This window comes from Hemiscyllium ocellatum, chromosome 3 (genome assembly GCF_020745735.1).
Source record: "Hemiscyllium ocellatum isolate sHemOce1 chromosome 3, sHemOce1.pat.X.cur, whole genome shotgun sequence".
Classification (NCBI taxonomy): Eukaryota; Metazoa; Chordata; class Chondrichthyes; order Orectolobiformes; family Hemiscylliidae; genus Hemiscyllium; species Hemiscyllium ocellatum.
This window is the reverse complement of record NC_083403.1, coordinates 3,375,276-3,402,738: the sequence shown is the minus strand read 5'-3', so window position 1 is coordinate 3,402,738 and position 27,463 is coordinate 3,375,276. Positions and strand designations below refer to the sequence as shown.

Here is a 27,463-nt window from a genome sequence, read left to right as displayed (position 1 = left end):
AGATTGAGAAGAGAGAAACAAAGATGTTTAAAATGATTAAAGAGAGAGAGAGAACCTGGGCAGGAGTGAAAATCAGCAAAAACACTCAATCCACGCAGTCAGGCTATCGCTCTCTGCTAAACCTCAGCACAAACAGCAGCTGATGCAATAACATGGAAACAGAGCCCAGGGGTGGAGCAAAGCAATTTCAACAACACTGGCCAGACACACCGTGGAGTTGGTGGAGCTCACTGTCACACTCTCAGAGTCTGGTTGCTTGGAGCTGCACGCTGCCCAACTCCCACTCTCTGCTCAGGGCAGGACGGGGAACAGCAACGTGGCTCCTTGGACAGTGAACACTGCTTAGGGTGGAGTCTCTTGTTTACACACTAGCCGGAGTTACTATGGAGATAAAAACCAATCACCCTGAAGTGTGAAGTTCACCTTGCCTGAATAGCAGGATACTCATGGTCCATTGACCTAACCTACACACGGCTGGAGGGGGAATGTCTGTGTGAAGTGTGCACAGACACCAGAAGGTGGAAACCCAGGTCCCTAGCACTGAGAGGCAGCAGTGATAACCACTGAAACTACAGGCAGAGTGTTGGTGCCAGGGCTCAGTCTCTGGACACAGCCCCACGTCCCTCCTGAAGGAAGCACACCGCAGCCCCACATCCCCTACTGCCAGAACACCTCTCCCCAACCCCATCTCCCACCCCAGACCTTCATTCCCTCTCCCCAACCCCAATCTGACCCACACTCTGCCCATAAACCCAAAGTCCCCCAGTCCGACACACCCCACCTTCTTCCCAACCCCAGACGACTCACTCCCCAATTTCCCTCGTCCCACCTCCAACCCCGAGTTCCCATCCCCAAACCCAACCCTCATCCCACTCGCCCCCCCCAAGTCCCACCATTCACTCCCCACCCCAACCCCCCCCCCAGTCCCGTCCCAACTCCCCACCCCTACCCCAAACCCCCTCCAGTCCCACCCCAACTCCCCACCCGCACCCCAAACCCTCCACTCCCCCCCAGTCCCACCCCCCAACCCAAACCCTCCACTCTTCCCCAATCCCACCCCCAACTTTCTATCCCCACCCCAAACCCTCCACTCCCCCCGTCCCCACTCTCACCCCTCCACTCCACCCCAAACCCCAATCTGACACCCCTCTCCACCCAAAACACATCCTCACTCTCCCAGTTCCAGCTCAGACCAAAGACCTGAACAAAACCCAGAAGCAGCTTCACAAGGAGGGCTCGAAAGCTGAATATTTACTGCGTTTCTGCCTTTATATTTTCTTGGCAATTGAACAGAAGATGAAGCTCCATTTAAATGATTCATTTTTATTCTTTGTAATTTCAAAATACTGTAGTGCTGGATTGTGACAAAACATTTTTCACTGGGTTTTCCCAAATACATTTGACAATAAAATCATTCATGTATTCAATTTTCAAGGGGTTCAACTGGCAGCTGATGTTTACAGCCACCCCCCACCCCGCGGATCTGAGGGACACTGTTAGAAAACACACGTGAAATGAGCTCAAATTAAAAAGCAAGTGTAATTAAAAAGCTGGCCTCAGTAATGGTGAGCCAATCATAGCCATCCTGCCTTAAAATCCATTGGCCATGAGAGGAGCTGGAGGCAATTAAAGCACGTTTTATTGAATGGAATGCAGATACCTCTTGGTCACTTCAAAGAGGTGGAATTAGTCAAGCTCCAAGTCCCATAGAAACATTCGTTTTTCCTTTTGTTAACAACAAAACAGTGGATCCATATATTTGTATCAAACTAGCAGGCAGTGCAGTACCTGATGCAGTGGATGGAGTCTGCACTGACAACATCAAACTCCACATACATGGCCAAAACCAGTGTGAGTGTACACTTCCAATTCCCCAATGGGATCCTTAACAGGGATGAGGGCTGGATAACAGAGGCTGGGCTGGCCAGGAATCCACAGCCAATATAGCTACAGCCACACAAACACACTCTCACCACTATCCCAGCAGAAACAAAGCACTAATATAACAGCTCAGTAATGTTTGGGATATCGTTAATTAATCATACATACATCTATATTTAATCATACATCATAAATACAGAATTCACGTTTTAAAAGACTTAAAAAGTGCTTCCGCCACACGCTCTCTCGATCCACGAGGAAGCAGTGAAGCGTAAACCTGCGCCCCTCCACCCCGATCACCTCTCCTCAGCCTCCACCTAACTGTGGCTGTCTCCCTCACTCCCACAGCCCAGATCAGAGCCTCCTTCTCTCCACCCTGGGTTTATGACTGTGTGGGCCTTTGGAAGTAGGTGAGCAGGCTGTGGCTGAGTCGGGGTTTTTTAGCTCTGGAGACGAGCTGCCTGGCTGCTTTGTTTTTCGGGGTTGTGGCAGGACTCTGAGCCGCGGGAGCTGCTGACAGACTCTTCTGCAGCTCAAGGGCAAAGTGGAAGTCCTCGTGTTCAGGCATCTCCCAGGACAGCTTGTACTCACCACATTTCAGGCACTGCAGCAGGCAGCCCAGGGGCAGGGTGTTCTCGGGGGCATCCCTGAGGGGGAGGGGGCTTCCTGGGGCACCAGAGACAGGGAAGGGACTTTCTAGGGCATCACCAAGGGGGAGGGGGCTTCCAGGGGCATCAGTGACAGGGAGAGGGCTTCCTGGGGCATCAGTGACAGGGAGAGGGCTTCCTGGGGCATCAGTGACAGGGAGAGGGCTTCCAGGGGCATCACCAATGGGGAAGGGGCTTCCTGGGGTATCATTGAGAGGAAGGGGGCTTCCAGGGGCATCACGAAGGGGAAGGGGGCTTCCTGGGGCATCACCAAGGGGGAAGGGGCTTCCTGGGGCATCACCAATGGGGAAGGGGCTTCCTGGGGCATCACCAATGGGGAAGGGGCTTCCTGGGGCATCATTGAGAGGAAGGGGGCTTCCAGGGGCATCACAAAGGGGAAGGGGGCTTCCTGGGGCATCACCAAGGGGGAAGGGGCTTCCTGGGGCTTCATTGAGGGGAAGGGGGCTTCCAGGGGCATCACCAATGGGGAGGGGGCTTCCTGGGGCATCACGAAGGGGAAGGGGGCTTCCTGGGGCATCACCATGGGGGACGGGGCTTCCTGGGTCACCGGGGACAGGGAGGGGCTTTCCCGGGGAGTCTGGGTGGGTTCTGAAAGCTCTGCTTTTGAAAAATGATGGTTTTGTTGGGAAGCTTTTCTGAGGCATCCCCTGATGACCGTGAGTCCTCACTGAGGGTGTCACAGACACAGAGCCTGTGTCAGGGTTTGTGGAAGATTCCGGAAGGTTCCTCACTCTCTGGAAGTAGGAAGCGATGCTGCGGATAGTGGGCCCGCTCGGAGCTGTTGTGTGTTTCCGTGGATCTTGGCGAGGGTTGGGTGGTTGGTGCCGTGAAGGCAGCGAGCGGTCTGTCTCCGTCAGCCTGCGGTCTGAGCTCAGAAACTGCTCGATGGGTTTTGTTACTGAGAGCTCCGAGAATTTACTGATAGACAGAGAGAGGCCGGTGACAGCTGGGAACCTAAACAACAAAGGAAGCCATCACAACCAACCTCTGATAACCCCATTCTCCATCGCTCAGGTACCCTGACCACCTCCCTCCCTCCCTGGACTGTCCCACTCCCATTTGGACATACCCGATGTCACTGAACCTACCTGCCTCCCTGTGCCCCTCCTCCTCCTCCTCACTCTCCTTCACTCCATGCCTCTCTCCACCATAGATTCATAGAGATGTACAGCACGGAAACAGACCCTTCGGTCCAACCCGTCCATGCCGACCAGATATCCCAACCCAATCTAGTCCCACCTGCCAGCACCCGGCCCATATCCCTCCAAACCCTTCCTATTCATATACCCATCCAGATGCCTCTTAAATGTTGTAATTGTACCAGCCTCCACCGCATCCTCTGGCAGCTCATTCCATACACGTACCACCCTCTGCGTGAAAAAGTTGCCCCTTAGGTCTCTTTTATATCTTTCCCCTCTCACCCTAAACCTATGCCCTCTAGTTCTGGACTCCCCCACCCCAGGGAAAAGACTTTGTCTATTTACGATATCCATGCTCCTCATAATTTTGTAAACCTCTATAAGGTCACCCCTCAGCCTCCAACACTCCAGGGAAAACAGCCCCAGCCTGTTCAGCCTCTCCCTGTAGCTCAGATCCTCCAAACCTGGCAACATCTTTGTCAATCTTTCCTGAACCCTTTCAAGTCTCACAACATCTTTCCGATAGGCAGGAGACCAGAATTGCACGCAATATTCCAACAATGGCCTAACCAATGTCCTGTACAGCCGCAACATGACCTCCCAACTCCTGTACTCAATACTCTGACCAATAAAGGAAAGCAGACCAAACACCTTCTTCACTATCCTATCTACCTGCGACTCCACTTTCAAGGAGCTATGAACCTGCACTCCAAGGTCTCTTTGTTCAGCAACACTCCCCAGGACCTTACCATTAAGTGTATAAGTCCTACTAAGATTTGCTTTCCCAAAATGCAGCACCTCGCATTTATCTGAATTAAACTCCATCTGCCACTTCTCAGCCCATTGGCCCATCTAGTCCAGATCCTGTTGTAATCTGAGGTAACCCTCTTCGCTGTCCACTGCACCTTCAATTTTGGTGTCATCTGCAAACTTACTAACTGTACCTCTTATGTTCGTATCCAAATCATTTATGTAAATGACAAAAAGTAGAGGGCCCAACATCGATCCTTGTGGCACTCCACTGGTCACAGGCCTCCAGTCCGAAAAACAACCCTCCACCACCACCCTCTGTCTTCTACCTTTGAGCCAGTTCTGTATCCAAATGGCTAGTTCTCCCTGTATGCCATGAGATCTAACCTTGCTAATCAGTCTCCCATGGGGAACCTTGTCGAACACCTTACTGAAGTCCATGTAGAGCACATCTACTGCTCTGTCCTCATCAATCCTCTTTGTTATGTCTTCAAAAAACTCAATCAAGTTTGTGAGACATGATTTCCCACGCACAAAGCCATGTTGACTATCCCTAATCAGTCCTTGCCTTTCCAAATACATGGACATCCTATCCCTCAGGATTCCCTCCAAACAACTTGCCCACCACCGAGGTCAGGCTCACTGGTCTATAGTTCCCTGGCTTGTCCTTACCACCCTTCTTAAACAGTGGCACCATGTTTGCCAACCTCCAGTCTTCCGGCACCTCACCTGTGACTATCGATGATACAAATATCTCAGCAAGAGGCCCAGCAATCACTTCTCTCGCTTCCCACAGAGTTCTCGGGTACACCTGATCAGGGCCTGGGGATTTATCCACCTTGAAATGTTTCAAAACATCCAGCACTTCCTCCTCAGTAATCTGGACATTTTGCAAGATGTCACCATCTATTTCCCTACAGTCTATATCTTCCATATGCTTTTCCACAGTCAATACTGATGCAAAATATTCACTCCCACCCCCATCCCTCCCCCCACCCTCTTTCCCCATCCCATCGCTCTCCCTCTCCTCATTTCCCTCCCTCATTCATACCTTTGCTTCCCCTTCCCTTCCTCCCTCGCTTCCCCTCCTTCCGCCTTCCCTTCTCCCCTCACTCCCCCTTCCCTTCCCCCCTCCCTCTCACCATGCTGCCTGATGCCTTGCTGCAGAGTTCAGTCCTTGAATTAAAGTGAAAGCGTCCTTGGCGATCCTCGCAGCCTGGTACAAGGGCAGAGCACAGCAACGTGACACACTGCTCCCTCTGTCACTGCCCTCGAGTCGAACTCCCACCGACAACAGCTTTCCCACCCTCTGGTTCTGGAGGAGCAGTGAAAACAGCATGTGAATCCACTCGCTCCCGCAGTGATCACCCGCACCATGACCGATCCATCGCTGGCGCTCTGCCTCCATTCTGGTCTTACTCTCGAATCCTACCCCAGTCAACAGACATGGGAATAATTCCAAACCTACACTCACCTCCAAAAACAAAGTCCTGCCAATGCTGGAGAAACAAACAAAATACTGCAGAAACTCAGGAGGTATAGCTCAGTGACACGTCGGCAGAACTCTCCTAAGGGGCCATAAAGGTTCTCTCCCCAGATACTGCCAAACCCACTGAGTTTGTCCAGCACATTTTGTTTGTATACCCAAGCATTCATTCTAAGGTCAGTGCTGAGGGAGTGCCGCACTGTCGGAGGGTCAGTGCTGAGGGAGTGCCGCACTGTCGGAGGGTCAGTGCTGAGGGAGTGCCGCACTGTCGGAGGGTCAGTGCTGAGGGAGTGCCGCACTGTCGGAGGGTCAGTGCTGAGGGAGTGCCGCACTGTCGGAGGGTCAGTGCTGAGGGAGTGCCGCACTGTCGGAGGGTCAGTGCTGAGGGAGTGCCGCACTGTCGGAGGGTCAGTGCTGAGGGAGTGCCGCACTGTCGGAGGGTCAGTGCTGAGGGAGTGCCGCACTGTCGGAGGGTCAGTGCTGAGGGAGTGCCGCACTGTCGGAGGGTCAGTGCTGAGGGAGTGCCGCACTGTCGGAGGGTCAGTGCTGAGGGAGTGCCGCACTGTCGGAGGGTCAGTGCTGAGGGAGTGCCGCACTGTCGGAGGGTCAGTGCTGAGGGAGTGCCGCACTGTCGGAGGGTCAGTGCTGAGGGAGTGCCGCACTGTCGGAGGGTCAGTGCTGAGGGAGTGCCGCACTGTCGGAGGGTCAGTGCTGAGGGAGTGCCGCACTGTCGGAGGGTCAGTGCTGAGGGAGTGCCGCGTCGTCGGAGGGTCAGTGCTGAGGGAGTGCCGCGTCGTCGGAGGGTCAGTGCTGAGGGAGTGCCGCACTGTCGGAGGGTCAGTGCTGAGGGAGTGCCCAGAAGTAGTATACTTTGGACAAGTTGATGACTTGAACCTCCAAACTGGTTAGAGCTGTGTTCGTAGCCAGTTTGAGAGAGCAAGTGTGGAATGGACTGGTATATCCACTGCTGGGGGGCTTGCTGTTATCCTGGACTTGACACATGAGACAGGAGACCACCCATTTCCCCGTTCCCTTCTTCGGGTAAATTGAATGGAAGAGAAGGCTGACCTGCTCCTTGTCTTTCTCCAGTCTCTCCTCCAGCTCAGTGGCCAGCTGCTGAAGCCAGTGCTTTACCTGGGATCACAACCCAACATCAGACAGGCTGGTCAACTCTCCCTGAACAACACACACACACACCAGACACACTTACCAGACACAGACACCAGACACACTTACCAGACGCAGACACCAGACACACTTACCAGACGCAGACACACACCCCCCCGACACACACACACACACACACCCCCGACACACATCAGACAGACACACAAGCACACACCAGACACACAAGCACACACCAGACACACACATATACACAGACAGAGCGAGAATGCTCCTCTCCTCCCCCTATATGACACACGTACCTGCTCACAGCTGCTGAGAGCCTGCGTGCCCAGGAAGTTCTTGCTGCAGCCAATGGATTTGGGGAGGTGTCGGGGTCTGACAGGTTCAGACTCCACTCCCCGGCAGAGGTCAAACAGCCAGTTCCTGAAACCAAGGCAGCGGTAGCTTTGTCAGAAAGGTGCCGGGGACTGGGAAGGCAATGTCAGCTCGCACCCAGATCCTGCCAACTGGAGAACCATAAAACCGAGCTCAGGAGGCCACTCAGCCCATCAGTTATCAGGCTAGTGTACTGCCTGTGCCTTATCGCCGTAGCACCAGATTTGTAATCCTCTGTGCGCTCTGACTGCCCCAGTATCTCCACAGCTTCCACATTCTTCTGACATTGTGGGACTGAGGCCTGGGGGAGCTGGGTGCTGCTGTAAAGGGGTAGGGTTTGTAACAAATGCCTCAGACTGCCCTATGGGAGGTTGTGCTGGGGTGGGTCATGTCACTGGATAGGAACCTACAGATTGGAATCGAGAGTGAGCCTCAGGGTCATCACAATGGTGATGATCATCAGTTATTGTGAGGAACCCACCCAGTTCATTAGTGTCCTTCAGGGAAGGAAATCTGCCATCCTTACCCGGTCTGGCCTACACATGACTCCAGACCCACAGGAAATCCTCACTGTCCGTGGACATGGCCAACACTCCATTCAAGGGTCAATTAGAGATGGGCACCCAATGCCACACTATATCCCCTGACAGGATTGCTAAAACAAAACTACCACAACTTTCCAAATAGTATTCCCTGTATTGAAGTTCAGGAAGTAACTGCTAAACAGTGACCAGTGAGGAGTAGCCTATCTCCAGTTAGATAACTTTCACACCATCCTCTTCCCTCAGACTGACTCCTTACAGAGCCTGAGCTTTCCACTAACCGTGGGGTCCCAGGGGCTCAGGAGTCCGTGTACTTACCCAGTTTTCTCCCCGAATGTGTTCTGGAGCTGAGGCTCTGGGAATGCGCGCAGCTGCCCCATGTACTCGATGTTCAGGAGCCGAGCTACGGATTCTCCCAGCTTTCCACCAAGATAGCGGCTAAAACAGGAACAGACGAGAAAGGCACAGTCAGCGGAAGTGGGAGGGCCAGTTGGCAAATTATTTTGGGGAGGGGATAGCACAAGGGGGCCCTTGATGTGCTGACCCAGCACAGAGGTGATTCTGGAAGGTGCACAGTCTCCTTTCACACTGCACACTCACCAACAGCCCCATGTGTCTCCGATCCAGGAGACAAGGTAGTGATACTCAAACAAGTAGGGACAGGTCGAGGAGATGCAGCAGATGGGATGTCTTTGGATTTTCAGAAAGGTTTGATATGAAGTATCACACCGAAAGCTACATAACCAGAGTCCTTGGTGTTGGAGGGATTATACCAGCATGGACAGAGAACTGGCTAACTACCTGGAGAGAGTTGGGGTAAGGGTGGTGTTTTCAGGATGGCAGCCTGTAACTAGTGGAGTGCCACAGGGATCAGTGCTGGGACCACAATTATTTACAACACACACGAATGACTTGGATCAGGAAAGTGAATGTACTATCGCTACGTTTACAGATAACACAAGAACTGCTGGGAAGGTGACAAACAGCCTGCCAAAAGATAGAGACAGGTTTAACTGAGCGGGTAATAACTTAGCACATGGAATAGAACGTGGGGAAATGAGAGTCCATGACCAGAGGGCATCATCTCAGAATAAGCATTTAACACAGAGATGAGGAAGGATTTCATCTCTCAGATGGGGGGTCAAACTGTGGAATTCTGCAACAGAGGGCTGGGTCATTTAATATATCCAAGGCTGAGAGAGAGAGATTTTAATCAGGAGGGGAATCAAGGGTAACGGGGAAAATACAGGAAAGTGAAGCTGAAGATGATCAGTTGAATCATGATCTCACTGAATGGTGGATCAGGCTAGATGGGCTGAATGGCCAACACCTACGTCTTATGGCCTTAATGAGATGATAAGCCTTAGGGACGTAACATCACAGCCCAACCTGATACGTGAGACACAGGCTTTTCCTGAGCATCGCCCTGAGCTGAGAATTGCTGACCAACTCAAGTCACTCCCAGCCAGCAAGGGGAGAGGGAAGACAGGACCATCGGGTGGTTCTCATGGGGAACCGGAGAAAACTCCCCCATATGCTTCGATCCCTTTAGTCCCAAGTGCTACATCTAACTCCTTCCTGAAAACAGTCAATGTTTTGGCTCCAACCACCTTCAGTGGGAGAGAATCCCACAGGCTCCCCATTCTCTGGGTGAGGACATTTCTCCTAATCTCAGTCCGAAATGACCCAGCCCGTATCCTTACCCCATGACCCCATGGTCCTGCACCACCCCATTATCAGGAAGACCCTTCCTGTGTTCACACTGTCTAGTCCTGTTCGAATTTTATCAGTTTCTATGAGATCTCCCTCAGTCTCCTAAACTCCAGTGAACATCCTTCCTCAGATAAGGTGACCAAACCTGTCCACAATACTCCAGGGGTGGTCTCCCCAAGGCCCTGTATAATTGCAGCAAGACCTCCCTGCTCCTGGACTCGAACCCTCTCCCTATGAAGGCCCACATCCCATTTCCCTTCCTCACCGCCTGCTGTACCTGCACGCTGACTTTCAGAGACTGGGGTACAAGGACACCCAGGTCCCATTGCCCCTGTCCCTTTCCCAATCTGTCCCCATTCAGATCACCATCTGCCTTCCTGACCCCCCCAACCCCTCACATTGATCCCCATTATCCTGCATCTGCCATGTATTTCCCCACTCCCTCAGCCTGTCCAAATCCCACTGAGACATCTCTGCCTGTCCCTCACAGCTCACCCTCCCAGCCAGCTTTGTGCTGTCTGCAAACCTGGACAGATTACATTTAGTTCCCCCACCTCCATCATTCATCTATATTGTGAATAGCAGGGTCCAAGCACCGATCCCTGCGGTACCCCACTGATCCCTGCGGTACCCCACTGATCCCTGCGGTACCCCACTGATCCCTGCGGTACCCCACTGATCCCTGCGGTACCCCACCGATCCCCGCGGTAACCCACCGATCCCCCACCAGATATCAGATCACCGGGCTGAAATTCCCAGTTTTCTCTCCACCTCCTATTTTAAACAGTGGGGTAACATTAACTACCCTCCAAACTGTAGGAACTCTTCCAGAGTGTCAGGAATCTTGGAAGATGACAGAATACAGGGAGAACTAGCCATTTGGATACAGAACTGGCTCAAAGGTAGAAGACAGAGGGTGGTGGTGGAGGGCTGTTTTTCAGACTGGAGGCCTGTGACCAGCGAAGTACCATAGGGATCAGTGCTGGGTTCCCTCCGATTACAACAGAATCTGGACCAGATGGGCCAATGGGCTGAGAAGTGGCAGATGGAGTTTAATTCAGGTAAATGTGAGGTGCTGCATTTTGGGAAAGCAAATCAGGGCAGGACTTATACACTTAATGGTAAGGTCCTGGGGAGTGTTGCTGAACAAAGAGACCTTGGAGTACAGGTTCATAGCTCCTTGAAAGTGGAGTCGCAGGTAGATAGGATAGTGAAGGCGGCGTTTGGTATTCTTCCCTTTATTGGTCAGAGTATTGAGTACAGGAGTTGGGAGGTCATGTTACAGCTGTACAGGACATTGGTTAGGCCACTGTTGGAATATTGTGTGCAATTCTGGTCTCCTGATAGGATTCAGACAAAATTTACAACGACGTTGCCAGGGTTGGAGGATCTGAGCTACAGGGAGAGGCTGAACAGGCTGGGGCTGTTTTCCCTGGAGCATCAGAGGCTGAGGGGTGACCTTATAGAGGTTTACAAAATTATGAAAGGCACGGATAGGATAAAAGGACAAGGTCTTTTCCCTGGTGTGGGGAGAGTCCAAACCTAGAGGGCATACATTTAGGGTGAGGGGGAAAAGAGACCTAAGGGGCAACTTTTTCACGCAGAGGGTGGTACGTGTATGGAATGAGCTGCCAGAGGAAGTGGTGGAGGCTGGTACAATTGCAACATTTAAGAGGCATTTGGATGGGTATATGAATAGGAAGGGTTGGGAGGGATACGGGCCGGGTGCTGGCAGGTGGGACTAGATTGGGTTGGGATATCGGGTCAGCATGGACGGGTTGGACCGAAGGGTCTGTTTCCATGCTGTCCATCTCTATGCATCCACTATTTCTAAGCCACTTCCTGAAGTGCTCTGGGGTGTATTTTATTAGACCCTGGGGATTTATCTGCCTTTAATCCCATCAATTTCCCCAACGCCACTTCCCTACTAATACAGCTTTCCCTCAGTTCCTCCCTCTCACTAAAGCCTGTGATCCCCAATATTTCTGGGATGTTACTTGTGTGTATTTAGTGTTGGCCATTTCTTATTCCCCATAGTAAACGCCCCTGTTTCTGACTGTAAGGGAACTACATTTGGCATCTGTTTCTCTTCAAATAGCTATCCAAGCAGCCACAGTCAGTTTGTATGTTCCCTCCCAGCTCACTCTCACACTCCCCTTGACCAGTCCCTCCCTCCCTCCTTTGTTGAAATTTAAACTACTCCCACTCCATGGCTCTGCTGTTGCTTTTCTGGCCAGTTCCTGGATGTGATACGGTCCCTAATGTCCCTGTTAGCCATGGTCAGGGCACTCTCTCTGGTTTAATTCTGCCTCAGACAGGAATGAACTGTTGGGGTTGACCATGTGCTCTCATTATCTCACCACCATCATCCCTTTAAATCACTTTATTCTACGAATTTATTCTCGCCAACCCATGCCTTAAACCACTGTTGCATCCTTCATTTCGATTGAGGACTCTAGTCACAGAAACAAATACATCACTCTCCGTTTTGATGCAGAATCCTATCACATTATGATCCCTGTTCCCCAAAGGGCCTCACACAACGAGACTGCTGACTGACCCTCTCTCATTACACAACGGCCAGTGTAGAACGGCCTGGTCTCCAGCTGGTTTCTGAACGTATGGGTGCAAAAAAAAACATCTTGCATCAACTCCTCCTTCGCAGTAGAGTTAAGAATTTGATTTACTCAATCTATACGCAGCTTAAATTCACGCATATAGCATCTATCTCTAATTTCCTGTTTAACGCCATTCCCAAGATCAGCTTTACTATTTGAGATTCTATAAACAAGCCCCTCTCATGATTTTTGTTTCTGAGCTGAACCCACAGATTCCCCTATTGTGCTAATTTCTCCTTTAACCATGAACACATCTCCAAAACGTTTTCCTTTTTGTCGGGATGTTCAGTCCCCATCCCTGCTCACCCTGCAGCAATGTCTCGGTGATCCTGACTAGCCCACACGCTGATGGAGACAAGGGTTAACTGTAGAGTAGCTATCCTGTTAACTCAGACACCTTGGTAATGTTCTGGGAATCGGAGTCCCGTCACAGCTGATGGTGGAATTTGGAATTCACTAAAATATCGGGTTTGACCATGAATCCATTGCCGACTGTTGGAAACCCCCATCTGGGTCCTTTAGGGAAGGGAACTACCAGCCTTCCCTGGACAGGCCTACCTACATGTGACTGCAGACCCACAGCGATGTGGCGGATTCGTCATTACCCTCTGGGCAGTAAACACCGGCCTGGCCAGCACCACCCTCATCACGTGAACGATTAAAGCAACAGACGAGATCTCCCAATAAACTTACATTTTGCCAATGGGCAGGCTGTCGAAGAGTCTCGGCACGGAGCACATCGGCAGCACCGTCTGACGGTTCGGTTTGTTCAAGCCACAACTCAGCTTCGCCAACACCTACAGCCACAACAGAGAGAGACAGGCAACTCCCACTCAACCACCACACACTATCAACAACAAGACAAGCACCACGGGCACAGCCCTGGGGGATATCTGCCTGCCGGGGGAGAGGGTGGGCCTGTGTGCGCCAACCCCCTGGGCTTGTGGGGGGAGGAATAAGGCACTGGTCTTGGGGGGTAGTTCTCTCGGTCACTGGGGAAGGGGGAACAGGGAATGGGTCTGTGAGGGAGTGGGGGAACACTTGTCCCAGCCTATTGCAAGGGGAGGAGATGACACACTGACCCACTGTATGTGGGTGTGGGGTGCAGGGGGCAGGGTGCCGGTGTATAGGGGTGTGGGGGGGGCAGGGTGGCGGTGTATGGGGGTGTGGGGGGGCAGGGGGCGGGTGTGGGGGGGGGGGGGGGGGGGCAGGGTGCCGGTGTATGGGTGTGTGGAGTTTGGGGGGGCAGGGTGCCGGTGTATGGGGGTGTGGGGTGTGGGGGGGGCAGGGTGCCGGTGTATGGGGGTGTGGGGTGTGGGGGGGGCAGGGTGCCGGTGTATGGGGGTGTGGGGGGGCAGGGTGCTGGAATATGGGTGTGTGTGTGTGGGGGGGGGGGGGAAGCAGGATGCCAGTGTATGGGGGTGTGGGGGGGGGGGCAGGGTGCCGGTGTATGGGGGTGTGAGGTGCGGGGGGAGCAGGGTGCCAGTGTACGGGGAGGGTGCCGGTGTATGGGGGTGTGGGGGGGGCAGGGTGCCGGTGTATGGGGGTGTGGGGGGGGCAGGGTGGCGGTGTATGGGGGTGTGGGGGGGGGGGGGCAGGGTGCCGGGGTACGAGGGTGTGGGGTGCAGGGTGCTGTTGTATGGGGGTGTGGGGGGGGGGGGGGGGGGGGGGCCAGTGTATGGGAGTGTGGGGGGGCAGGGTGCTGTTGTATGGGTGTGTGGGGTGTTGGGGGGGGCAGGCTGCCGGAGTACGGGTGTGCGGGGGGGCAGGGTGCCGGCGTACGGGGGTGTGGGGGGGGGGCAGGGTTCCAGTGTACGGGGGTGTGGGGGGTGTGGGGGGAAGGTTGCCAGTGTACAGGGGTGTGGGGGGGGCAGGATGCCAGTGTACGGGGGTGTGGGGGGGGGCAGGGTGCCAGTGTACGGGGGTGTGGGGGGGGGCAGGGTGCTGGTGTATGGGGGCGTGGAGTGTTTGGGGGGGGCAGGGTGCCGGTGTATGGGGGTGTGAGGTGCGGGGGGAGCAGGGTGCCAGTGTACGGGGGTGTGGGGGGGGGGGGGGGGGTAGGGTGCCAGTGTATGGGGGTGGGGGGGGTAGGGTGCCAGTGTATGGGGGTGTGTGGGGGGGGTAGGGTGCCAGTGTATGGGGGTGTGGGGGGGGGGGGGGGGGAGCGTGCCAGTGTATGGGAGTGTGGGGGGGCAGGGTGCTGTTGTATGGGGGTGTGGGGTGTTTGGGGGAGGGGGGGCAGGCTGCCGGAGTACGGGAGTGTGAGGTGCGGGGGGAGCAGGGCGCCAGTGTACGGGGGTGTGGGGGGGGGGGGGAAGGTTGCCAGTGTACAGGGGTGTAGGGGGGGCAGTGTGCCAGTGTACGGGGGTGTGGGGGTGGGGGCAGGGTGCCAGTGTACGGGGGTGTGGGGGGGGGGGGGGGAAGGTTGCCAGTGTACAGGGGTGCGGGGGCAGCAGGGTGCCAGTGTACGGGGGTGTGGGGGGGGGGGGAAGGTTGCCAGTGTACAGGGGTGTGGGGGGGCAGGGTGCCGGTGTATGGGGGTGTGGGGGGGGGGAGAAGGTTGCCAGTGTACAGGGGTGTGGGAGGGGGGCAGGGTGCCGGTGTATGGGGATGTGGTGGAGCAGGGTGGCGGTGTACGGGGGTGTGGGCGGGGGGGCAGGGTGCTGTTGTATGGGGGTGTGGGGTGTTTGGGGGAGGGGGGGCAGGCTGCCGGAGTACGGGGGTGTGAGGTGCGGGGGGAGCAGGGTGCCAGTGTACGGGGGTGTGGGGGGGGGGGGGGGGGATGTTTGCCAGTGTACAGGGGTGGAGGGGGGGGCAGGGTGCCAGTGTACGGGGGTGTGGGGGTGGGGGCAGGGTGCCAGTGTACGGGGGTGTGGGGGGGGGGGGGGGGGGAAGGTTGCCAGTGTACAGGAGTGCGGGGGCAGCAGGGTGCCAGTGTACGGGGGTGTGGGGGGGGGGGAAGGTTGCCAGTGTACAGGGGTGTGGGGGGGCAGGGTGCCGGTGTATGGGGGTGTGGGGGGGGGGGGGGGAAGGTTGCCAGTGTACAGGGGTGTGGGGGGGGGCAGGGTGCCGGTGTATGGGGATGTGGTGGGGCAGGGTGGCGGTGTACGGGGGTGTGGGCGGGGGGGCAGGGTGCCGGTGTATGGGGGTGTGGGCGGGGGGGCAGGGTGCCGGTGTATGGGGGTGTGGGGGGGGGGCAGGGTGCCAGTGTATGGGGGTGTGGGGGGGGGGGGGGGGGGCAGGGTGCCAGTGTATGGGGGTGTGGGGGGGGGGGGGGCAGGGTGGCGGTGTATGGGGGTGTGGGGGGGGGGGGGTAGGGTGCCAGTGTATGGGGGTGGGGGGGGGTAGGGTGCTGGTGTATGGGGGCGTGGGGGGGCAGGGTGCTGGTGTATGGGGGCGTGGGGTGTGGGGGGGGCAGGGTGCTGGTGTATGTGGGTGTGGGGTGTGGGGGGGCAGGGTGCTGGTGTATGTGGGTGTGGGGTGTGGGGGGGGCAGGGTGCTGGTGTGTGGGGGTGTGGGGGGGCAGGGTGCTGGTGAATGTGGGTGTGGGGGGGCAGGGTGCCGGTGTATGGGGGTGTGGGGGGGCAGGGTGCCGGTGTATGGGGGTGTGGGGGGGCAGGGTGCCGGTGTATGGGGGTGTGGGGGTGTGGGGGTGTGGGGGGGCAGGGTGCTGATGTATGGGGGTGTGGGGGGGCAGGGTGCTGGTGTATGGGGGTGTGGGGGGGGCAGGGTGCCGGTGTATGGGGGTGTGGGGGCAGGGTGCCGGTGTATGGGGGTGTGGGCGGGCAGGGTGCTGGTGTATGGGGGTGTGGGGGGGGGGGGGGGCAGGGTGCCGGTGTATGGGGGTGTGGGGGGGCAGGGTGCCGGTGTATGGGGGGGCAGGGTGCCGGTGTATGGGGGTGTGGGGGGGCAGGGTGCCGGTGTATGGGGGTGTGCTGGGGACAGGGTGCCGCTGTATGGGGGTGTGGGGGGGCAGGGTGCCGGTGTATGGGGGTGTGGGGGGGGGGCACGGTGCCGGTGTACGGAGAGGGGGTGCCAGTCTCTGCGGTGTACCTTGTTGTGTGAAACTCCAGCTGAACACCTGTATCCAGTCTCCTGTTCCACTGCTGCCCGCATCTCCTCCACAATCAGGGCCCCAGCTGTGAGCTGCAGCTCAGGGCTGGCTCCATCTCGGGTACTGAGGGGCAGCGAGTCCAGCCAGGCGTCCAGCCCCATTCGGCGTGCCTGCTCTGTGAGGACACACACACACACAGTGTGACTGGTGGTAACAGCCAGTGGCCTCAGTGTAATTCCCTCCCCCCCCCCCCCCCCCCCCCCCCCCTCCCCTGCTCTCCCCCAGGTACCCACCTCTCGGCACAGCTGGCTCTCTACACTGCTCTGCCTGAGCATGTTGGGGGAACCCCTGTACGAAGGTAGTCGGCAGCAGCCCATGATCAATCCGCTGAGCCTCCAGCTTGGTGGCTCGCTCTCGGGCAGCTGCAGTCAGATCTACAAAGACCTCATCAATACTGGCCCGTTCGATCACTGCAAACCGGGACAGCACCGACAGCACCTGTACGCTGGCTTCACGGTACCTGTGGGGACACGTACAACAGTAACAGCCGACACATTCCTGTCCCTCACTGGAAGGGGAACTTCGGGGGGGGGGGAGATGGAGCGTTGGGACAGATACCTGGCTGCGATCCCAGACACTCAGAGAAACCGAGCAGATTGTGAAATCACCAAAAGGAGGAAACATCTCAGTTCAGGCGGACAGAGATGTGAGAGACTCGATGACTTTAGTAACAGTAACAAGGAAGACGAGACTCTGCCCCTGCTGTAGCTGTTAGCACAGCCGGGGGGGGTTAGTGATCAAGGCGAACCCAGGCACCGTACACCCTTAGCGTTATCAGCAAACCTGACATTTCTCTCAGTCAGACACTGTACTAAAAACACACTGGACTTTCATCCAATGTTAGTCCAGAGAACAGCTCAGAAACAACTAACTTTATAAAACAAAGTGAAACAAGGTGAACTGAGCAGGGTGCACGGCAGGGAGAGGAGACTAGCCCCGGGGGGGGGGGGGGGGAATAGGCAGGTGCTTTAATGGACTGGGCACAAAGGCTGTGGAGAGGTGGCAGGGAAGTGAGGGGATGAGGTGGGGTCGGAAAGAATGGGAACTGAAGGGAGTGGGGAGTGCGGACGGGGTGGGGGTGGGGAACTGCAAAGGTGATGGGCAGGAGGGAAAACAACATACTTGCTGAGATCTGCCTTCCCATGGGCCTCTGGGATTCGCGCGAGCTGCAGCTGTGGACATTTCTTCTTCGCTTCCTGACCTCGCATTCCTCTCGTCACTCCAAAGGCTCGTGCCTCGTAGCTGACAGCAATAATTCTAGAGAGAGATAGGAACAGCAGAAATGTTGTAATTGTACCAGCCTCCACCACATCCTCTAGCAGCTCATTCCATACACGTTCCACCCTCTGTGTGAAAAGGTTGCCCCGTAGGTCTCTCTTATATCTTTCCCCTCTCACCCCAAACCTATGCCCTCTAGTTCTGAAGTCCCCCACCCCAGGGAAAAGACTTTGTCTATTTATCCTATCCATGCCCCTCATAATTTTATAAACCTCTATAAGGTCACCCCTCAGCCTCTGATGCTCCAGGGAAAACAGCCCCAGCCTGTTCAGCCTCTCCCTGTAGCTCAGATCCTCCAACCCTGGCAACATCCTTGTAAATCTTTTCTGAACCCTTTCAAGTTTCACAACATCTTTCCGATAGGAAGGAGACCAGAATTGCACGCAATATTCCAACAGTGGCCTAACCAATGTCCTGTACAGCTGCAACATGACCTCCCAACTCCTGTACTCAATACCCTGACCAATAAAGGAAAGCAGACCAAATGCCTTCTTCACTATCCTATCTACCTTCTTTCAAGGAGCTATGAACCTGCACTCCAAGGTCTCTTTGTTCAGCAACACTCCCCAGGACCTTACCATTAAGTGTATAAATTCTGTTAAGATGCGCTTTCCCAAAATGCAGCGCCTCGCATTTATCGGAATTAAACTCCATCTGCCACTTCTCAGCCCATTGGCCCATCTGGTCCAGATCCTGTTGTAATCTGAGGTAACCCTCTTCGCTGTCCACTACACCTCCAATTTTGGTGTCATCTGCAAACTTACTAACTGTACCTCTTACGCTCACATCCAAATCATGTATGTAATATGATGAAAAGCAGTGGATCCAGCACCAATCCTTGTGGCACTCCACTGGTCACAGGCCTCCAGTCTGAAAAACAACCCTCCACCACCACCCTCTGTCTTCTACCATTGAGCCAGTTCTGTATCCAAATGGCTCGTTCTCCCTGTATTCCATGAGATCTAATCTTGGTAAACAGTCTCCCATGGGGAACCTTGTTGAATGCCTTACTGAAGTCCATATAGATCACATCTACTGCTCTGCCTCATCAATCTTCTTTGAGCTTTTTGAAGAAATAACAAGCAGGTTAGTGAGACATGATTTCCCATGCACAAAGCCATGTTGACTATCCCTAATCAGTCCTTGCCTTCCAAATACATGTACATCCGGTCAGTCTGGTAACCCTTCGCTGCCCTCCCTCCATCACCACAACATCCTTCCTCAGATAAGGAGACCAAACCTGTCCACAATACTCCAGGGGTGGTCTCCCCAAGGCCCTGTATAATTGCAGCAAGACCTCCCTGCTCCTGGACTCGAACCCTCTCACTATGAAGGCCCACATCCCATTTCCCTTCCTCACCGCCTGCTGTACCTGCACGCTTACTTGTAAGACCATCGGATCACATGGAATAGGAACGGGAGTAGGACGGTCAGTCCCTCCATCTTGCTCTGTCCACTTTCCTGCCCATTCCTTGCACCCCACTGATTCCCCAATTGAACAAGGATCTAGCTCAGCCTTAAATGTACACGCAGACTCTGTCCCCACAAGTCCCTGGAGCAAGGAGTTCCAAAGACACACAACCCTCAGAGAGAAGAAATCCCTCCTTATCCCCCTTTATCCTGACACTCTGCCCTCCGGTCCCAAACCCTCCCATGAGGGGAACCATCCTCTCAGCATTAATCCTGTCAATCCCTGAACAATCCAATGTATTTCAATGCAGTCCCCTCTCATTCCTCTCCACTCCAGGGAGTAGAGTCCCAACCTGTTTAAGCCTTTGTTCATGAGACACTCCCTCCATCCCAGGGACCCTTCTCTGAGCTGCCTCCAATGAAATGGTATCTTCCCTCAAATGAGGGGACTAAAACAGCCCACAGTATAAGGCCGTAAAACATAGCGACAGAAATTAGGCCATTCGGCCCATCAAGTCTGCTCTGCCATTCAATCAGGGCTGATTGGTTTCTCAACCCTATTCTCCCCATAACCCTTGATACTCAAGAACCTATGTATCTCAGTCTCAAACACTCTCAATGATCTGACCCCCACAGCTTTCTGTGGCAGTGAATCCCACAGATTCCCCACTCTCGGGCTGAAGAAGTCTCTCCTTGTCTCTGTTCTAAAAGGCCTTCCCTTTAAGGCTGTGCACTCGGATCCTAGTCTCTCCTACAAACAGAAACATCTTCCCAACACCCACTCTGTCCAGGCCAGTCAGTATTCTGTATGTTTCAATTAGATTCCCCGCCCCCCATCCTTCTAAACTCCATTGAGTATAAACCCAGAGTCCTCAAACATTCCTCATATGTTAAGCTTTTTATTCCTGGGACCATTCACCTGATCCTCCTCTGAACACACTCCAGGGCCAGTACATCCTCCCTGAGATACAGGGCCCAAAACTGTGCAAATGTGGTCTGACCAGAGCCTCAGAAGTACACCCCTGCATTTATATTCAAGTCCTGTCAAAATAAATACCAACATTGCATTTGCCTTCCTTACTATTGACTCAACCTGCAAATTTACCTTGACAGAACTCCCAAGTCTCTTTGCACTTCAGATTTCTCCCCATTTAGAAAACAGTCCATGCCTCTATCCTTCCTCCCAAAGTGCATGACCTCACACTTCCCCACATTGTACTCCATGTACCCCTCCTTTGCCCACTCTCCTAACCTGTCCAAACCCTTCTGCAGTCTCCCCACCTCCTCAATGCTACCTATCCCTCTACCTATCTTTGTATCATCTGCAAACTTAGCCAGAATACCCTCAGTTCATTCCTCTAGATTGTTAATGTATAAAGTGTAAAGTTATGGTCCCAACACTGACCCTTGTGGAACACCACTTGTCACCGGCTGCCATTTTGAGAAGGACCCTTTTATCCCCACTCTGCGTTCTGTCAGACAGCCCAGCTCCTATCCATGCTAGCACCTTACCTCTAACACTGCTATCTTACTCATTAGCCTCCTGTGCGGGACCTTGTCAAAGGCCTTACATAGAACAATCCAGAGCAGAACAGGCCCTTCAGCTTTCAATGTTGCGCCGACCTGTGAACTAATCTAAGCTCATTCCCCTTCACTATCCCATCGTCATCCATGAGCTTATCCAAGGACTGTTTAAATCTCCCTAATGGGGCTGAGTTGACTACATTAGCAGGTAGGGCATTCCACACCCTTACCACTCTCTGAGTAAAGACCCTGCGTCTGACATCTATCTTAAATCTATCACCCCTCAATTTGTAGTTATGCCCCTTGTACAAGCTGTCATCATCCCAGGAAAAAGACTCTCCCTGTCTCCCCTATCTAATCCCCTAACCATCTTGTATGTCTCTATCAAATCCCCCCTTAACCTTCTTCTCTCCAATGAGAACAGACCCAAGTCTCTCAGCCTTTCCTCATAAGACCTTCCCTCCAGACCAGGCAACATCCTGGTAAATCTCCTCTGCACCTTTTCCAATGCTTCCACATCCTTCCCAAAATATGGGGACCAGAACTGTACACAATATTCCAAGTGCGGCCGCACCAGCGTTTTGTATAGTTGCAGCATGATATTGTGGTTCCGGAACTCAATCCCTCTACCAATAAAACCTAACACACCGTATACCTTCTTAACAGCACTATCCACCTGGGTGGGCAACTTTCAGGGATCTATGTACATGGGACTCCAAGATCCCTCTGCACATCCACACTACCAAGAATCTTTCCATTGACCCAGTACTCTGCCTTCCTGTTATTCTTCCCAAAGTGCAGCACCTCACATTTAGCTGCATTGAACTCCATTTGCCACCTCTCAGCCCAATTCTGCAGTTTATCCAAGTCTCCCTGCAACCTGTAACGTTCTTCCACACTGTCCACTATTCCATCGACTTTAGTGTCATCTACAAATTTACTAATCCATCCACCTATGTCTGCGCCCAAATCATTTATAAAAATGACAAACAGCAGTGGTCCCAAAACAGATCCTTGTGGTACACCCACTAGTAACCAGACTCCAGGCTGAATATTTTCCATCAACCACCACTCGCTGCCTTCTTTCAGAAAGCCAGTTTCTAATCCAAACTGCTAAATCACCCTCAATTCCATGCCTCTGCATTTTCTCCAACAGCCTACCATGTGGAACCTTATCAAAGGCTTTACTGAAGTCCATGTACACCACGTCAACTGCCCTACCCTCATCTACATGCTTGGTCACCTTCTCAAAAAACTCAATGAGGTTTGAGAGACATGACCTGACCTTGACGAATCATGTGACTATTTACGATGCAATTGATGCTCGCTAGATCCTCTCTCTTATAATCCTTTCCAAAATTTTTCCTACAATAGAAGTAAGGCTCACTGGTCTGTAATTACCTGGGTCATCACTACTGCCTTTCTTGAACAAGGGCACAATATTTGCAATCCTCCAGTCCTCTGGTACTAAACCTGTAGACAATGACAACTCAAAGGTCAAAGCCAAAGGTTCTGCTATCTCCTCCCGAGCTTCCCAGAGAATCCTTGGATAAATCCCATCCGGCCCAGGGGACTTGTCTACTTTCACTCCTTCCAGAATCGATAATACCTCCTCCTTACGAACCTCAAACCTTTCTAGTCTAATATCTTGTATCTTATTCTTCTCCTCTACAATATTCTCCTTTTCCTGAGTGAAAACAGATGAGAAATATTTGTTTAGCACCTCTCCAATTGGAGTCCAACTAGGATGAAGGCTTTCTTGAAGTCCAGGGAGATAACATCCAGTGGCTCTCCTTGGTCTAACCGGCTCATTACCTCCTCAAAGAATTCAAGCAGATTTGTCAGGCATGACCCTCCCCTTGATGAAACCTTGCTGACTTGACCCTATTTTACCAAATAACTTCCAAGTATTCAAAATCTCATCTTTCATAATGGATTCCAGGACCTTACCATAACCGAGGTTAGGCTAAATAGTCTGTAATTTTCCATCTTTTACTTTACTTCCTTTTTAAGGGTAACACAGGAGGTGGCCACTCAGCCCCTCGATCCTGGCCCTTGATGCTGTGATAATATCCAGTTTGGGTGCCAAGTGACAAATGTACCATACAAATCAGACAGTGACCATCTCCAACAGGAGGGAATCTAACGACCACCCCTTGACGTTCAAGTGTTACCATCACTGAATGGCCCACTGCCCACATCCTGGGAATTACTAGTGCCCAGTCCCGGGAGTGAAAGTGCAATCAGTCTGCGCTGATAATGTAGTGCTGATAGATATACCCTCCTCCCTGCCAGGTTTTATACTGGACCACGGCACACGGCTTGCCCTTCAGCTCAGGGTTGTCCTTCTGTTCCACTTGCACATAGAAACAGTCCATATCGATGAGGGCCACCACACGTTCCTGACCACGAGTCATCATCCCCATCACCACCAGCAGCAGCAGCAGCTCCACCTGCCTGGAAACAGCAAGCAGCAGGGTCAGGGAGAACAGGACTCAGTGCAGTACAGCTACACCTGGTCCGGCTAGGAACAGACAGACAGAGACCTCCTCTCACCCCGACTCAAAACATTCACCGTCCCTAAAAACATTCTCGCAAATATTCACCAAAAACGACCAATGCCGGAGATGACAGCAGGTCAGACAGCATCCACGGAGAGAGAGCAAGCTAACACTGAGGTTAGGTGACGCTTCCTCACAGCTGAGGTGAAGTCTGGGGATACGACAGTTTGGGGGAGGGGGGGTTATCTGGGGGTAATGACTGTAGAGTGCTGGTTCAGATTAAGTGATGGGAATGTGAGCATGGCAGAAGAATGGTGCGTCTCACAGAATCATGTTAAAAATTCCACAATACCAGGTTATAGTCCAACAGGTTTATTTGGAAGCACTACTCCTTTATCAGGTGGCTAACTCCTTCAGCAGGGCTCCGAAAGATAGTGCTTTCAAATAAATCTGTTGGACTATAACCTGGTGTTGTGTGATTTTCAGCTTTGTCCACCCCAGTCCAACACCAGCTCCTCCACATTAGAGAATCATAGAATCCCTACAGTGTGGAAACAGGCCCAACATGTCCACTCCAACCCTCCTAAGAGTATCCCACCCAGACACATTCCCTTACCCTATTACTCTATATTCCCCCTGAGTAATGCACCTAACCCACACATCCCTAAACACGATGGGCAATTTAGTATGGTCAATTCACCTAACCTACACTGTGGGAGGAAACCAGAGCACTGGGAAGAAACCCATGCAGATACGGGAGAATGAGCAAACTCCACACAGACAGTTGCCCAAGGCTGGAATTGAACCCGGTTCCCTGGTGCTGTGAGGCAGCAGTGCTAACCACTGAGCCACCGTGCTGTCCAAACAAGAAAGGACAGACAGTCCCACAGGGATGGGGCAGGGGAGAGAGATTAGATTACTTACAGTGTGGAAACAGGCCCTTCGGCCCAACAAGTCCACACCGACCCGCAACCCACCCATACCCCGACATTTACCCCTTTACCTAACACTCTGGGCAATTTAGCATGGCCAATTCACCTGACCTGCACATCCTTGGACTGTGGGAGGAAACCGGAGCACCCGGAGGAAACCCACACAGACACGGGGAGAATGTGCAAATTCCACACAGTCAGTCGCCTGAGGCGGGAATTGAACCCGTCCCTGGTGCTGTGAGGCAGCAGTGCTAACCACTGAGCCACCGTGCTGAGGAGATGCTAACAGAATGTAACAAGCTAGAACAAATGGTTCACACAATGTGAAGGTGTTGAACTCAATATTAAGCCCAGAAGGCTATAAAGTGCCTAGTCTGAAGATGAGATGTTGCCCCTCCAGTGTGCGCTGGGATTCACTAGAACACTGCAGCATGCCAAGGACAGACATGTTGCTATGTAGCAGGACACTGTGTTAAAGCGACTGGCTCCAGGAGGGTCAGGGTCCTGCATGCACACAGACTGAAGGTGTTCCACAAAGCATGCACCCAGTCTGTGTTTGGTTTCTCCAATGTAGAGTAGGCCATATTGGGTGCAGCAAATACAATACACAGGATTGCAGGAGGTCCAGGAGAAATGCTGCTTAGGCCCTTGGATGGTGAACATGGAGGAAATAAAGGGGCAGGTGTTGGGAAGATGCCATGGGGAAGGCGGGGGTTGTGCAATGGACTAGACTGGGGAGTCAGGGGAAGAAGTGTTTAGTGGTGGTGTTTTATTGGCATTGTCTGGAATGGTAGAGAATTATCCTTTGAATGCCGGGGCTGGTGGGACTGACCAGAATACAGCAGCAAGGTGGAGAAGCCACATCTCATCTTCAGACGCGGCACTTTATAGTCTCCTGGACTTAATATTGAGTACAGCACCTACAAACTGTGAACCATTTCTTCCCTTTATTGAGCTTTAGTTGTGACATTCTCTGTCACAATGTCCTCTCTCCTCTCCCCCCTATCCCAGTGGGACAGTCTGTCCTTCCCAGTTTAGCAGGGGATACACTATTGTTCTGCCGTTCTAACGTTCCCACCACTTAATCTGAACTAACAACGTTTCTACACCAACACCCTACATCCATTATCTCCAGCCCCCAGCACCAAACCCCCCACCACCACTAAACCTCACCTTCCATCCCCAAACGACAGCATTAACGCTACACCCACCACACTAAACTTCAGACCTGCTGAGAGTCATTAAGACTCTCAACATTAGTGAGCGCTCCGCCACATTCGGATGCTGTCTGACCCACGGCGATCTCTGCCATTTTTGTTTTGTTTTGTTTTCAGGACAGATTCCAGCACCTGAAGTAAATTCCTCCAACAAATATTCATCTCTCACAAGCCCCACACAGACATACACCCCGTTACACACAGCCCTCTTCCCAAAAACACCACCCCAAACAAGCACACTCTTTACTATAGCCCCCACCAACACTGACACCCCCTCCCCCTGCACTCCCCTCCCCAAGTGACACCCTCTCCCCCTGCACTCCCCTCCCCCTGCACTCCCCTCCCCCAACACTGACACCCCCTCCCCCTGCGCTCCCCTCCCCCAACACTGACACCCCCTCCCCCCCGCGCTCCCCTCCCCAACAGTGACACCCCCTCCCCCTGCACTCCCCTCCCCCCAACACTGACACCCTCTCCCCCTGCACTCCCCTCCCCCCAACACTGACACCCTCTCCCCCTGCACTCCCCTCCCCCCAACACTGACACCCCCTCCCCCCGCGCTCCCCTCCCCAAGTGACACCCTCTCCCCCTGCACTCCCTTCCCCCAACACTGACGCCCCCTCCCCCGCGCTCCCCTCCCCCAACACTTGAGCCCCCTCCCCCAAGACTGACCCCCGTCCCTGCGCTCCCCTCCCCAACACTGACCCCCCCCCTCCCCAACACTGAGCCCCCTCCCCCGCGCTCCCCTCCCCCAACACTTGAGCCCCCCTCCCCAACACTGACCCCCTTGCCGCCCCCACCCCAGACAAACTGCTCCTTTACTTTGGCGCCCAGATTCAGTGTGACCTCACTGCGCCATCTCAGACCGACCGTCTCTCCGCTGCCATTGGCCAACACCGAGGGGGGTGTGGCCTCAGCAGCTCCTCCCCCTGGCTCTGAGGAGAAACCATAGTCTCCTACCGCAGCGCCACTCAATGTCTGGGAGGAGTACCCGTTACCTCCACCTGCAGCGCCACTCAATGTCTGGGAGGAGTACCCGTTACCTCCACCTGCAGCGCCACTCAATGTCTGGGAGGAGTACCCGTTACCTCCACCTGCAGCGCCACTCAATGTCTGGGAGGTGTACCCGTTACCTCCACCTGCAGCGCCACTCAATGTCTGATGTGGGGGAGCCAGCGTCGGTATGGAGTGGACAAAGTTAAAAATCACACGACACTACGTTATAGTCCAACAGGTTAATTTCCAAATGCTAGGTTTCAGAGCGCTGCTCCTGCATCAGGTCCGAAAGAGTATTGTGTGATTTTTAACTTTGTCCACCCAATGTCTGGGAAGAGTAACAGTGACCTCCTGCTGCAGCGCCGCCAGCTGGATGGGAGGTCACTCCTTCTGCAATTGTTACACAATTCTCCGCTCCACAACCGCCTGATGAATGGGGCGGCGCTCCAAAAGCTAAGTGTTTCCCATTAAACCTCTTACATGTAACCTGGTGCTGTGTGATTTTTCACTTTGTACACCCCAGTCCAACACCGGCTCGTCCAAATCACTCCTCCTGCAGCGCCACACAGTGTCTGGGAGCGTCCGTGACCTCCTCCTGCAGCGCCACCCATTGTCTGGGAGCGTGTGTGCCCTCCTCCTGCAGCGCCACCCATTGTCTGGGAGCGTGTATGACCTCCTCCTGCAGCGCCACCCATTGTCTGGGAGCGTATGTGACCTCCTACTGCAGCGCCACCCATTGTCTGGGAGCGTCCGTGACCTCCTCCTGCAGCGCCACACAGTGTCTGGGAGCGTCCGTGACCTCCTCCTGCAGCGCCACACAGTGTCTGGGAGCGTCCGTGCCCTCCTCCTGCAGCGGCACCCATTGTCTGGGAGCGTCCGTGACCTCCTCCTGCAGCGCCACCCATTGTCTGGGAGCGTGTGTGCCCTCCTCCTGCAGCGCCACCCATTGTCTGGGAGCGTGTATGACCTCCTCCTGCAGCGCCACCCATTGTCTGGGAGCGTGTGTGACCTCCTCCTGCAGCGCCACCCATTGTCTGGGATTGTCAGTGACCTCCTCCTGCAGCGTCACCGAATGTCTCGGATGAGTAGCAGTGACTTCATCCTGCAGCGCCACCATGTGTCTAGGAGGAGTAATAGTAACTTCGGCCTGCAGCCACATACCCCCCAACCCCCCCCAAATATGGCAGTGGG

At 54.0% G+C, this 27,463-nt stretch overlaps 1 protein-coding gene across 5 annotated transcripts; it reads right to left on the bottom strand.

Moving 5' to 3' along the window:
- Window positions 1-1,307: 1,307 nt before the first annotated feature.
- On the bottom strand, window positions 1,308-26,857 carry polh (polymerase (DNA directed), eta). 5 transcript variants are annotated; one of them, XM_060847842.1, is made up of 11 exons: window positions 26,753-26,857; window positions 22,907-23,083; window positions 17,537-17,671; window positions 16,648-16,874; window positions 16,354-16,529; window positions 12,994-13,097; window positions 8,288-8,407; window positions 7,352-7,475; window positions 6,993-7,058; window positions 5,581-5,753; window positions 1,308-3,503 (listed from the first exon to the last, which is right to left on the bottom strand). In XM_060847842.1, coding segments are annotated over exons 1-11 (2,544 nt in total). In that variant the 5' UTR covers window positions 26,755-26,857; the 3' UTR covers window positions 1,308-2,263. The 5 variants fall into 5 exon arrangements, with proteins under 5 accessions (XP_060703825.1, XP_060703836.1, XP_060703863.1 ...); XM_060847853.1 differs by lacking the exon at window positions 26,753-26,857 and adding an exon at window positions 26,099-26,169; XM_060847880.1 differs by lacking the exon at window positions 26,753-26,857 and adding an exon at window positions 26,099-26,169 and having other exon boundaries at window positions 22,953-23,083.
- Between the last annotated feature and the right edge of the window lie 606 nt (window positions 26,858-27,463).